This window comes from Pectinophora gossypiella, chromosome 7 (assembly GCF_024362695.1).
Source record: "Pectinophora gossypiella chromosome 7, ilPecGoss1.1, whole genome shotgun sequence".
Classification (NCBI taxonomy): domain Eukaryota; kingdom Metazoa; phylum Arthropoda; class Insecta; order Lepidoptera; family Gelechiidae; genus Pectinophora; species Pectinophora gossypiella.
The window spans coordinates 15,114,140-15,129,274 of NC_065410.1; the positions used below are offsets into that span (position 1 = coordinate 15,114,140).

General features: G+C 38.1%; 1 protein-coding gene across 2 annotated transcripts in view; it reads left to right on the plus strand.

Moving 5' to 3' along the window:
* Positions 1–4,443: 4,443 nt before the first annotated feature.
* LOC126368355 (muscle-specific protein 300 kDa) overlaps positions 4,444–15,135 on the plus strand; it is a 200,724-nt gene continuing 190,032 nt past the window's right edge. Inside the window, exons 1-2 of one of the 2 annotated variants that reach the window (XM_050012271.1) lie at positions 4,444–4,548; positions 14,536–15,074. In XM_050012271.1, the coding sequence (XP_049868228.1) occupies positions 14,585–15,074 (490 nt within the window). In that variant the 5' untranslated portion in view covers positions 4,444–4,548; positions 14,536–14,584. Of the gene's footprint in view, positions 4,701–14,535; positions 15,075–15,135 lie in introns of both variants that reach the window. The other variant, XM_050012270.1, reaches the window with a different exon arrangement.

The following is a 15,135-nucleotide window of genomic DNA, read 5'->3' on the forward strand; positions in this document are numbered from 1 at the left end:
TTTTTTTTTTTTTTGTTTTGGTTTTCCCCGAAGGGTAAGGCAAAGGGAACTATGCCCATACAGCCATGTCTTACGTATTTTTTTTTTCTTGATGATTAATGAAATAATGAAAGGTGATGAATGATGATGATGAAACCTAAGCCCCCACCCTCGGAGTAGACTCCTACTCCGAACCCCAAACGAATTAACTCAAAAGTCCGCATAAACTTTTGAGTTATGAAGCGGCTTCCCGGCACGAAGCGAAAATAGGCAGATACACTTTGTTTATTGAATACTCCAATATAATAACACTCGCGAATGTCTTCCGACTAACTTAATGCGATCATTAACCACAAAACACCACTTCGTATTAATTATTTAGATTACTCAATAAAGAAAGCAACTGTCCCGTTCCCGTCTCCCGCCGAAAAGCCCCTGGATGTTTTCATTGTTTGACTTGCCAGCGAAGTGACAGTTGTGTTTTGGTGTTTGGTCTGGAAGCTTCATGCTAAAAGTTACACCTACGCTCATCGTTGGATTAGAAATTTACTTATATTTATTTGCCGGCGTAAGTGTGTGTAACATAAAATTATAAACTGACTCAAGAGTTCTGCTGCATCAGCTGCGTGAAACGAAATTTACACATTTTTATTTGACATTTAATAAATCGGTGTTGCCAAAAATAATTTATTTTGAGTACTTTCAGTGTCGTAGGCTCAAAAATGGCGCAAAATTCAATTTGACATAACTATTTTTTATATAACTTAAAATTTATTAATTTAGCTTTCCGCAATATACGTATTGTTCTTCCTTTCATATTATTTTAACGTCTACCAGCGATTCCTAAGGAATACAGATTATCATCTAAAAAATAAATAAGCGGATGATTGCTTTGCCTTTGCCTTTCCCCAAGGGGATAAATGAACAGTTGAAAAACAGAAAAAGCGGTTTTTTATTTAAAACAAGTTTTCAAGTTTATTTGCCAATTTACAATTGAAACGTTTTACGTAAGACTGCCATTTATACAAATATTCGAATGGTAAGTGATTTTGATATTAAAAAGTAGGAAATATTATTCACATAGGTATTATTTCGGCGGCTTATTTATTACCTAGACTTACTATTCTTTGCATGAAACTTATAATACATAATTCCCTCAATCTTAGGTAATACTACCTACAAACGGGTGCGGCACCCACCGAAAAAGGGCTAAGATTTAGTGGTTATTTGCCCCGAGGGTTACCCCTTTCTTTTACACGTTTGTGCCTAGAAGACACCAAATTCGCACAGGGCTATAGAACAGACGCTACCTACCTATAGTCGCTCCTACGTCATTCCCGTCAACCATACTCCCGCCAACCATATTCCCGACAACCACTGACGTCATCACACCACAGAGTCACTGACACAGATGGAAGCTCTTTAGCCCCCGCTTATATTGCTTTCCAGAAAGCGTCAAAAAAGAAAGAGATCTGTGTGTATAAATGTAGCCATTGAATAAACAACACTATTACGTGCGGAGATGAAATCGAATCTAGAAATGAAATGATTAAAGCCACTCGTAGCAACATTTTAGAAGTTTCTTATCTTGCTCAAATACAGACAACTCCCGAATGTAATACCTATCTCATAGGGCAAAAAGCACAAGGCATCAGATGACTACTTGCGTGAATATGATGAACCAGATCTACTAGTATACCTACCTACTTATATATCTATCTCCTGTGTGTGGGTTGCGAGTTCAATGATAGATAGAATTATAGATACTTATGTTAGATATTTATGTTTATACTATTTGATGTAGCTGTTGGTTTTCCTATAAATAAATAAATAAATAAATAAATAAATAAATAAATAAATACTTAGATAGAATCTTTATTTAGGTTTAAGACGTTACATAAATTTCTTAATATTAAAATTTGAACATAATATGAAATGTAAGACTTAAAACTAAAAAGGGTACTAGCTCGGCTAATGTCGTATCGACCCACATGAGGGACAATACGACGCCGATTTTCAGCCAGACCCCTAAAAAATAATACAAAAAACTTAAACTAATAACAAATCAATTATCAGCAACAGACTCTGTGCTATTAAAATAAAAAACATTATGCGTACTGTTCACTGACCTAATCATCCGAAGTGACAGGGATATCTACTATTAAGCCGCCCTTAGCAGAGGAAGACCTGAAACGTATATTGACCAAATTGGAGATGTCCTTAGAAAAGGTTTAGTACGATCTACTATTAAACGGCGTGTGTGTATGAAACTATTGATGAATGTGGAGGAAGCAAGAGAAGTGTATCAGGATTCAAGCAAATGGAATTCCATACTCTCTGCTTACCCGGGTGGGAAATAGGCGTGAGTTTATGTATGTATGTAAGCCGCCCCAGGCCCCTAACGTCTTTCGTGTAACAACTACGTAAGCACATAAATGCTAAAGGTAAATAGAAGCAGGACTGCTTAACGTGCCTTCCGAAGCACGGATCGTCTTACTTACTAATCGGGTGATCAGTCTGCAATGTCCTAACCAAACTATAGATCATAAATTGATGTTTGTAATTATGTCCCCACCGGGATTCGGATCCGGGACCTCCGAATCGTGAGCCCAATGTTCAACTACTGTACTAGAATTATATCGATAAATTAGTGATATAATAATTTATAGTATGGTATAATAAAATTCATATTCGTTAGTAATCAATAACGACCTCCGTGGTTCAGTGGTTGAGCGTTGGGCTCACGATCCGGAGGACCTGGGTTCGATTCCCGGAGGGAACATATCACAAAAAATATTTTTTTGGTCCCTAGTTTGGTTAGAACATTACAGGCTGATCACCTGATTGTCCGAAAGTAGATGATCCGTGCTTCGGAAGGCACCTTAAGCCGTTGGTCCCTACCGATGATTACTGATGTAAGTAAGTAGTCGTTACGTGAGCCATGTTGGGAGCCTTTGGCGGCTCATTAGTAACCCTGACACCAGGGTCGATGAGGTTGGTACACCACCTCACAACCCACACGATAGAAGAAGAAGAATGAAACCATGAAACCATCGTCCATATAGAAGTCCATGGTTGGAGAACGCACATACGGTCACGAGTACTAATATGTATACACTTTGAAACCATGTCACTTTAGCTTTTTTGACAAATTAAACCGTAAGTCTCATTAAATGTCAAATATGATAGTGCGACAGGGTTCTAAAGTGGGTACATGATATTGCTCATGATTGTACAATCCTTTATGAAGTATGTAACCATCAAAAGCCCTACGCATCTTGTAATATGCTGTATTATCATGCCACACGGATCGTTATTCAAAAGATACTCATCAGAGATACAATGCAATGATACCTACGTTTTACGAAGTGCTACAGTAAGTTGACCGTACATACTAGACGATTGTATCTGACATGTTTCACAGTCCATAGAATTCATTCATGAAAACGTACAATATAATTTACGGCCCTACGTATTCTTCTTCTATCGTGTGGGTTGTGAGGTGAATTACCAACCTCATCAACCCTGGTGTCAGGGTTAGGGCTCATATAACGACTAGGTACGTACTTACACCAGTAAGTAATAACCGGGACCAACGGCTTAACGTGCGTTAAGAAGAAGATAATACAATTCGTCAATTTGGTAAGTATTCTAGTCTAGTTAGCGAGGTATCCTTTGCGTCAAGGGGGTTGCCTACTAGCGACTGATAAATCGAGAAAAATCGAATCCCTAGTGAGGTCATCGACTCTAATGAGGATGAAAACTAGAAACTCAAATGTTGGCAGCACTGTTGAGTGTTCCTTCGACAATTTTGTATAATTAAGCTAAAATTCGTGATAAATTGCTATAAAACGTGGATCAAGGTGGAGTGTATCCCGTCTGAAGGATGTGTTACGAAAAAGGCAGTTTTCATTGAAAATAAGTTTTTCTAAGTTTTCTTCTTTCCGATGTTAGAGAATAAATATAACATTATGATTTGGCAGTTAAACGCTGCGCAAAGGGTTAATGTAGTATAAAATATAAGTATTTAAAAATACTGAGACACGAATTCAACTCGTAAATTATGTATAACATAACATAACATAACAAATACTTTATTGCACAAACAGGAAAAAACAAAATACAAAAACAAAAGAGAAATAGAATTAGAATTATGTATCTACCAATTCATTGTAAAATTGATAATAATTTTGTCGTACATCCAAATATGGTAGTGAAAAAATGGAATTAAAGTTTTTGCGCACGATTTGGTCGCCATTAAAGTACGATCGGCCAAAAAATTCCTCAGTCTTACAGACGCGGATGGCATGCAATTTTTTTTCTATCCACTCAATAAAAAGCTGTAATTCCTATATATATTCAGGCGGAGACCGCATCTCGAATACGCTTTATACGCGATGTACTCACTGCTATATAAAACCGGGGAGAGAGCCAAATTCTAAATATAAAGGTGGGCGAAAGCAGCCGAACGCCGCCGAAGCGCCCGCCCGCCTCAGTCCATCGCTAACTGCCGCTTCGGCATTCCCAAAATCATCGCAACCGACCGCGCGGTAACGAAACGTTCACTTGGTAAGGGCACATAGTTAACGGCTTCCAAAAATTAAATTCAAATTCCGAATTTGGAATCGCGGCCGTGAATACAAATAGTGAAACACAATTTTCAACAAATCGTGGAAAGTGTTAGTGTGTGGTGTTCCTTTGAGCGTTTTTCCGTGTTACCGGTAAAGTAGCTGACTTAGTTTTAGTTTTCCCACTTTTTTATCTGTTAGGGATTTAACACTTTACTAACTTTGGATTACGCGTGCCGATAAGCACGTGCTGGAAGCGAGAGTATTGAGTTACAATATGTCTGCCTGCCGCTCCAGAATTAATTTCTCGTCATTGGCGGCTGTTTTTTAGTCAGTGGCAAGAAAACCGCTAAAGTTTTCTATATTTTTGTGGTTTTTCTTTGATAACCGGAACATTTTCTAACCTTGTTGGTGTGTAGATTGATTATGTTGGTTGTTGGATATGTTGTGGTGTTGTTTGATTGTGCGGGTGGTTGTAGTGGATTGCACTAGAGATGTGTGTGAGGCCTGCAATGCGTCGAGGCACGTCTTGGTGTTCTCGGAGCTTTGCGTCTAGACTTTGCGGAGGCTGGCCCGTATTGATTTTTGTATTTCCCGCTTCATCTGCATTTGTATGTAATGGACTGTTGGAATTGTAATAACGTAAGCGGTTGCAGTTTTTACAGGTATATTACATATCGTCGCTTTAAAGTGTAAACCTTGTAAATGCATTTTTGAAAAATCGCTTTTTATGGACATGGCTTATTGTACATTTGACGCATAGGTATGCGTTAATTAACCATATGGCCGGAAATTTAAAAATCACACGGCTATCACGAGGTTTACACTATAATGCGACCATATTGAAATTGTTGTTGCCAAGACCATCGTTGTTACCAATGTATATCAGCTCCCTAGCGTTATCCTGTTTTTCACAGGGTTCGCTTACCTAACCTGAAGTGAGAGTTCCAGTTTTTTACCGACTTCAAAAAAGGAGGAGGTTCTCAATTCGACCGTATATTTTTTTTTTTTTTTTTTTTTTTTTTTTTTTTTTTTTTTTTATGTTTGTTCGGGCATATCTTCGTCGTATATGAACCGATTTTGATAATTCTTTTTTTGTTTGAAAGGAGATATACCCAAGGGGGTCCCATGTCAAGGAAGTCAGGATCTGATGATGGAAGACCAGAGAAATCGAGGGGAATTTTCAAAAATCGTAGGAGCGACTAGTGCGTTTGTAAAGTCATATTGATCGGATCGATCTTTAGGCTTCGGGAAAACTTCCCGACCTTCGAAAACTGGTCAGCATCAGGGAGATACCCTATGGCCTGGCAAAACTATACAACCTGGAGCAATTTTTCTTTCACGAAACGTATTTAAATCTTGATCAAATTCAATCGCCGGTGCAAAAAAACAAAATGGCGGAAAAAAAAGATGGCCGCCATACAAAATTTTGTCGATTTTGGAAGAAGCCCGTTTGGGTAAAAATAATGTATGGGGCGCTTACTCAAAACGTCATGTAGAGTACGGAAATACTTTCTGGTCACCAAAAACTGCTCCGCATCAGAGAGATACTCTACGGCCTGGCAAAACTATCGCACGTGAACCAATATTTCTTTCAGAGCACTTATTTAAATCTTGGTCAAATTCCATAGCGCGTAAAAAAAAACAAAATGGCGGAAAAACAAGATGGCCGCCATACACAATTTTGTTTTTTCAGAAAATGTCTCGGGATATAAAATATATATCGGGGTTGTGATCGGATCGTCATGTTAAGTATGGAAATACTTCCCGATTTTCGAAAACTGCTCCGCATCAGGGTGACACCCTACGGCCTGGCGAAACTATCACACCTGAACCAATTTTTCTTTCACGAAACCTATTTAAATCTTAGTCGAATTTAATGGCCGGTGAAAAAAATACAAAATGGCGAAAAAACAAGATGGCCGCCATACAAAATTTTGTTTTTCCAGAAAATGTCTTGGGGGTAAAAATGATGTATAGGGGTGTGATCGGAACGTCATCTTTGAAAACTGCTCCCAATCAGGGAGACATCCTACGGTCTGGCAAACCTATTGCACCTGGATTTTGTTTGTTTCCACGACACCCATTTAAATCTTGGTCAAATTCTGTCGCCGGTGAAAAAAAACAAAATGGCGGAAAAACAAGATGGCCGCCATACGAAGAGGGACAGTTTCGAATAAACAGGACACGCGAGCTGCTTTAGCAGCGAGCGAACCACGCGAAATCTACTGTATCTATATGTATGCGTGAGTGTGTATGATAGCAGCTTCCACTGACAACCACATGTGTGTATGTACACATACACATGTGTGTGTGTGTGTGTGTGCGTGTGTCTGTGTGTGTGCGTGTATCTGTGTGTGTGCGTGTGTACGTGCGCGTGTGCTCGTGTGCGTTAGCGCGTGTGTGAGTGTGTGTGTGTAAACATGTTCATCAATAATAATTGTGATCACTACTAATAATATATTATATTATTATATATGAATATAAATCAGAAAATCTGTCTGTCTGCATCCTTGCTCGGTCTAACCATCACTTAAAATCGTAAAATAAAATAAAATTTTTAACAAAAAAAAAACCGACTTCAAACGCAAAACTAAAAAGCAATAAATAAATTTACTTCGCACAAAGTAATTAGTACGTATTTTCAATTAGTTAATTAATTTATAATTCTGAAGTCGGTGCCAAGTAAATGCTACAACAACCCTACTACAATATCAAATTACTATGTACACACAATATTGTTTAATACCTATATCAAAGCAATTACAAAACAATGTCAAACAAAAAATTACAAAACAATCAGTATTGAAAAATATATGAATCGGTACTTCGTTGTAGCATTTCCTTGGCACCGGCTTCAGAATTATAAATTAATTAACTAATTGAAAATACGTACTAATTACTTTGTGCGAAGTAAATTTATTTATTGCTTTTTAGTTTTGCGTTTGAAGTCGGTTTTTTTTTTGTTAAAAATTTTTACCGATACCCATTGTCCTGCGTCAAATGATGTGCTGACAAATGTATTTTTATATTTTAAGAGAATGTAGATTCACCTTTGTTTATAAGAGCATATAATATTTACATACATAAATCATGCCCGTATATACCCAATCTGGTAGGCCGATCAACAAGATAAATCGCAGTCATTGATCGAATAGGTACCTACTTACTTGATCATTTTGGTCGTCATTTCCATTAACATTTACATTTAGTTTTCATTTACAGTTAAAAATAACATCCGTGGTCTAGTGGTTAGAGCGTAAGGCTCACGATCTGGAGGTCCGGGTTCGATTCCCGATGGGACATTGTCGAAATCACTTTGTGAGACTGTCCTTTGTTTGGTAAGGACTTTTCAGGCTTGAATTAGCTGATTGTCCGAAATGTCCGAAAAAGTAAGATGATTCCTTGCTTCGGAGGGCACGTTAAGCCTTTGGTCCCGGCTATTAGCCGTAAAAACACCTCCACCAACCCGCATTGGAGCAGCGTGCTGGAGTATGCTCCATACCCCCTCCAGTTGATTAAGGGGAGGCCTGTGCCCAGCAGTGGGACGTATATAGGCTGTTTATATTATATTATTTAAAAGAACATCAGATACACGCAAACCTATAAAATATACATGCCCTTATCTTACCTACACATAGTTCCTCTAACTGTCTTTTATCGACTGTCATTCATGGTATTCCCCAAAAGAATATTTGCATAAACTTCCGTAAACATTCATCCTTACATCGGGAAGTTGATAGCTCACGCAACGAAACCATTTTGTATTCAGTACCTCAGGAAAGTTATGACAGTCACGACAATCTTTCGTCCTTTTTACGTTCTTCCTATTAAAGTACCTATATTCAGAATACAATTTGTGCTTATTTACCTTTATTTACATACGAAATACGGAATATATAACACTGGGGGTACCAATGCGTAACCAGAACAAACTTAAACGACTAAGTTTTATAAATTGACTTTGAAAATACATAAGTAAGTAATGTAACATACCTATGACTACTTGATACATATTATAATCATCATCATCATGCAGGAGTCATCTGCGCGTGAGTGTATTATAGTGAACAAGTAGTTGCGCTGGTACAAGTCCACTCTCTCCTCCTCAACCTCCCGGGGCCGTTGGACCGGACAGCCGGTACGTTCAGCAGGAGGCAGAGGCCGCAGGAGATTGGCCGCGCGCCACTAAAAGGATCCAGACGTGCGCCCTTTGAGGCATTTCCCCTTTGCCTTGCCCCACCGCTGTAGAAGCCGGATGCGTTAGCCTATCGGCTTTGCTCGCCTTCCTTCTCACACATATAATAAATACATAAACTCCCGCCTATTTCCCACCGGGGTAAGCACACTAAGTATCATAGAAGCTCATTCTGAAAAAGGCCCGAAAATCATCGAAAATGTTACAGTAAAAGTATAGGTACCTACTATACGCGTAACTCCCAACAGACATCTTGCTCCGATACACACGCACCTAATGAAATTCGCCTGTAATCACAAGACTTCGTTTACAAAAATATTTAAATTGAACCCAATTAGTTTGTTGTGTTTATAAACATCCAGTTTCAACATTTCCGCCGAAACGTTGAAGGTTTTTGACCCCGATTTTACGAAAACTATATTTGATAAATTATAATAAGTATGCAAGTGTGTAAAAAAACAAATATTGAGAGATATCGAGGACAGAAGAGGCAAGATGATTGGTTACTTAACAAGACACGACGAATTTATTAAATACATCATCATAGACGGAAAGATAGAAGGAAAGAGAGGAAGGGGAAGACCAAGAAAACTTCACATAAAACAAATTAAAGAGAAGGCGAACGTCGTGTCTTGTATAGAAGTCAAAGGATGGTCTTTAGTAGACAAGAGTCGAGAATGCTACACCGACTAGATCGTGGGTCTTAAATTAATGATGATGTTGATGATAAGTATGCATCTGGTTTAATGAACTCTTTGCAATGAGACACGTATCGTTTTAATTAATTTTAATTAAAATACTTGGCTGAGTACGCACATTGATAATGAAAATTTATATTACAATTTGGTTATATGGGCATTTCTCTGTGAGCTTGCACAGGTCCTATATAAATGCTGTCCTGGTATATTTTTTTTACATTTGTCATAAAACCGCGTTGTATTTTGAAGAAAATTAACTGATATTTTACCCGCATTGGAGCAGCGTGGTGGAGTATGCTCCATACCCCCTCCGGTTGATTGAGGGGAGACCTGTGCCCAGCAGTGGGACGTATATAGGCTGTTTATGTATGTATATTATGTAACTGATATTTTAGTAAGATAAGGAGGCTCACTATATATATAGCAAATGCGAAGACGATTTGTTTTACTTTAAATTCACCTTCACTCTAAAATTTATATCGCTTGTATTGTGGTAATCATTTCCAAATTTGAGGTACTTATAGATAGGCGTCGGTTTTAGCATTGCATTTGATTATTGTCGACGAATTCCTAATACAGTGAATAGATTTTTTGATACACTCTAAAATGTCACAATTACTTTTGCTTATACGAGACTTTGTCGTACAAGATATTTCTTGTCCACAATATAACACTTTTCAAGGTGGCAGTCTCCAGTATTTTTAACGTTTGAAGGTTCAGAGAACGACCGAAGTCGAAGTTCAAAAGCTTCAGTTAGCGTAGCGCTCGCTGGCCCTCGGCCAAATTAAAGCGATGCGTTCGTTCGTTACTTATCGCTAGATCTAGAGAAAAGCTAGAAAAGAAAAAAAATAACATCAAAACGTTGCACGTGTATTGCTAATCCCAGGGTCGTACTGTGGAAATAACTCGCGATTTAAACTTGTATCTCTAATAGACAAAGGTGACGTGCAGTATTATAACATACATAGATTGTTCATAATTGTTCCGTTGATGCATGTCAGTCCCAAAAGGTGAATCTTGGAATTCGTGGATGTGTGATAATTAGTCTATAAGGAGAACTACCAATATATAGATATACTAGTAATTTCCAGTTTTATTTCCAAAAGTAATCAGTATGAATACATTTTGTACATTAGTTTGGTTCGACTATTTGCCTAAAATTCAAAAGCACTAATATTAATTCTTGACAAATACACATCAAATATTTATGAATAGATGTAAACTCATCAGTATTAAATATTTGTGTTTTGCGATCATAAATATTGATAGTGCATGATTCTTATATGCGTATAAAAATAATATAATGCTTTTCGTCTTTCTAATACATCTGTCATAAACTTATTATGCGATGTAAAGTTTCAGTTTCTTTAAGACTTCCACATCGTTGCATTTAGAATAAATAAATAAAAATGAAGTGATGAAGAGAAGTGTGTCAGGATCGAAGCAAATGGAATTCTATAGTCTCTGCTTACCCCGGTGGGAAATAGGCGTGAGTTTATGTATGTACTTATATATGAATAAATGTGGCACTAAATACAAAAAAATGTTTGGACTCAACTATTCTAACCCTCTTCTGAATTTGCTTTGTTATTGTCAGTAAAATTACAATACTTATTGAAAATTGTCTTTCTTCACATGACAGGAAAGCTTGTAGTATTTTGCTGAACATTACGACCCATTCAAACTTAGACAATCCTAACAATATCGTATTGTTTATTGAAGTTGTAAGTTCTGACAGTAGCTTTGTTGGTAATAAACTAGGAAGACAGCTTTTGTTCTGGACACTTCAACCAACCAATACCATCGTTCCAACTTTCTCTTGATACTCGTATTTTCCAGAGCTTCAGTAAGCGTGGCTGTGAACTTTACTCTGATCACGATTGGTCTTTTTTGTGGTTCGTTTATAGAAGCTTTTACATTTGACGTGGTCGAAGATTATAATCTTGTTATTTCGAAAAAATATTTTTGACCATTATCTACAGGCCTTTTAAACTTTGACTTAGGCACTTTATTCGGAGTACTTACTGCTATATTTTGATTTTTTTTTTCTTCTCCATGAGGATCATAGGATCATTTATTGTAACTATAGTTTACTGCTGATGGTGAAGTTAAAGTTTAAATATTTAATATGGCCGCATACAGCATTGCAGGATCCGAATCAATGAAATACATTCCCGACACGGCCGCACTGTCGCTATCAATGTATTTTATACACAACCTTACTACTCGTCGATCTGTTGTGTTCAGAATTCAGAGTCAGGGAATAATAGTACCCGGATTCTAATATGTTAAGTACTAGAAGCTTCCTCCACTCGAATCGGATTTTAAAATTACATTTACGCCCTCGACTTGAAGTCTTAACTGAAGTCTTAACTCACTGGAGTAGAGAATATCATACTGCCAACAAAATAATACAAAAATAATGACGTCATGCATGCCTCCACTCACTGGATTAAACTCGAGATAAGTTTGAGGCGACGTCTAAGAATGCCGATTTTGAGCAGAGTTTGAGGTTTTCTTTAAGGTCGCCTTAACCAAGGATGGAGTCACTGAAGGTTCTTCAGTCAATGAAGTCTGAGCTAGAGAAAAATCCAGACGTATTAATGTTATCCAGCGGTTTGAGTCAAAAGTTTAGCGGTATCTAAAATTAACTGTGCTTGCAGCAGCGATTTGAGTGATATAATCGACGAATTTAGCTCTCGCAACTCCAGTGGAAGTTGTCGATGATGGATGACTAACTTCGTATTCTTTTCAAGGTCCCTTGAATGCTGGAGCATTATTTTACGAGATTTCAGCTATATTTCTGCTTTGTTAAACGATTTGGCTTTTAGCTTTACTACAACTGTCTGACGTCTCATTTGAAATACGTCCGTTTATTATTTTTTCACGAGATTTTTTGTAATATCTACATATTTATTTTGTAAGGTGATGTTGATTAATATCTCCGTTTAGCGAAACATCTAGAAAACATGATTGTATGCTATTTTCAATTGTTTTCTTTTCTGAAAGCACCGTTTCGTGAGATTTCTTAATCAATAGCCTGTTGTACTTATAAATTTGTGAGTGCTGTCATTACTAGTTCTATTTTAACTTTTTCTTCAGTTTGTTGCTGTATTCCCACGCGAACGCCTACATCCATTTAAAAAATATATATTTTGACTTGTCTGTGCCCACGTCTGTAATTATTTATTAAACAGCTGTCTTTCAAGCAATTTGTCTGTCATATATCTGTGGATATCCTATTTCACAGGATAAACCTTTTGAATGACCGACTGATCGCTTGTTGTAAAGACCTGTTTCCCAATATTTTTAATTTTTGTGGAAGTCACCTGTCTGTCTATTCATCATGCACATTATAACAATCAACTTGGCATGCGTCTATAATTTTTTACAGCATTAAAATCATTAGCTAATGTAAAATTACATAACGGGTCTTTTCGCTGGCACGGTTGGAGGGTAGCCAGGGAGACTCGTGCATTTCCCAGAGCGTAATTTTTTTTTTCTAGACTTATGACCATCTGGCTGGCCGCCATTTTGACGCCATTTTCTAAAAGGGTCGTTGACGTTAACTGCTGCGAGTACGTCTATATTATTGTTTAATTTATCTATTGTTTTAAAAAGACTGGCTTGATTTAAATATAGTTGCCTACGTTGGTCATGTTGATAAATACCTTCTGTCCATTATAAATCCCTTTCGAAATCCCCCAGAAGTGGAAGGTTATGTGTCATTTTCAATTTCCTCCCGAGTCTCGCCAAACTGAACACTTGCTCATCCATATCATTTCTACTTATCCACCTACGATTACGATGATTTTGTGCTTTCCCACTATATGGATAAAGTCTCTTGGTAGCCATATTTTAGTAGAGTCGACTTCATTACATGGGTGTACTTATTTATTTATCACGTTTTATCGATTACCCGTCCCTTTCCTTTTGGGCGGATAAGAAAATGACAGATATAACTTAAAATAAAATTAGATGGTGTTTACAGGAATTAGCACCAGTATATGACTATTTTAATAATTGCTCGTGCTTAAATTTTATCCCTAATAGTTTCAAATACTAAAACTTGCGATTTTTCATAAGCTTTCCTAACATTGGCAAGCATCCAATATAATTTATTTAACAGTTATGTCTTTCAGAATATCATAGCAGTGCAACCGGCGTGCAAGAGACGTCAAGGCTAATTTTACATTATTTAGGTCCCCTATAAATAAGAGTAACGTTTTTAATATTCACATTTTAATCAGAGTACTGAGAACACTGGCACTACTGGCAGGTTGACACTTTTTACTGATTTACGATTAAATATAACGTTATATTTCTAGATGATTAGAATGACCAGCAGGACATTTGTCTGTTACGAGAATCTCCTCGTAATGCCGAGATTTCCTGATACTTAGTTAAACGATGGGGTTTGAATTTTATAAAAACATTCGGTCTTACTATATATCGATGTATAGTACCTGCCAATATCGCCTAGTGCGAAGGAGACGAGAGATATATTACTCTAAAAACCAGACCAGGAACGGCGATAGCCAGATACCGCTGTATAATTACAGATGTAAGATAGAAATCTTCATATGATAAACGCCCATTTCACGAAAGGAAAGATTGCAAAATGAATGTAATTCTGGATAACCCCTTACTATCAAACGATACACTTAAGAAGCCATTTGAACCTAATAAAAGTATCGTGGCATCTGTTTCGTGTTACCACTGAGCACGTATTCAACTAAATGCAGGGCATAACCCCTTCAGTAGTAGCGTATTCCGAAAATAGCGCGATTAGCTCGTGATCAAACTTACTCGAATTTTGTAACATAGTTGCTGCTTGAGTCTCGAAAAAAATACCAAGTTGCATGTTTTGGTAACTAGTAGGAATAATATCATTGGTACATACCTAATATTGTTGATGTTAAAGGTTATATTTTTAACCCTGGCAATCTTCAGTAACACATTCCTATCAGTTACTGTATCTTATTAATATTACCTTTTGTTGTCGCGATGTGTGTATTTGTCCTGATGTCTATAATATAGATACTGAATAGAATATAGATACTGGTGTAACGTGATCTTTCTTTTGTTCCAGCAATGCTGATGGTGGCGTGACACCGGGTTGACAAGAATCAATCCGCGAGATGTCGCAACCGCCGCCGGGGCGCGGGCGCGCGCGAGCGCCCGGTCCACCCTCTCCCCTCCACTACAGACCTCCGTCTCCCTGGGCGCCTAGCCCCCCACCCCTCATATCTGGTCCTAGACACTCAACTGCCATAGTATCTCCGCCACCAGTACACCCTTCCCCGAAACCCTTCCGTCCATTGCACTCGCCGCAAAATTTCCGTCCACATTCTCCTTCCCCTAGTTCCCACTTCTCGATCTCCCCGTACCCGATGTCTCCGACTCTCGGCCAGAGTCCGGAGTACTACTACTCGTCTCCGTACGAACCGGTTCGCGAGTACGATTACGCGGGAGTGCCTCTAGAACCTCCGCCGCCGCCACGGCCGATGATCTATGAGGAAGATGAGGAACGGGGACCGTCTACCGCGGAGATCATCGCGTGCCAGTCACAGGAGGGCTACGTCGACGAGAAGCTTGCCGAGTACCAAGCGACGATTCAGTTATTGCAAGGTCAGTCTCCACTAACACTGGTGGCGGAAGTTTTCATTTCCCTGTTTTTTCTGTTGTTTAG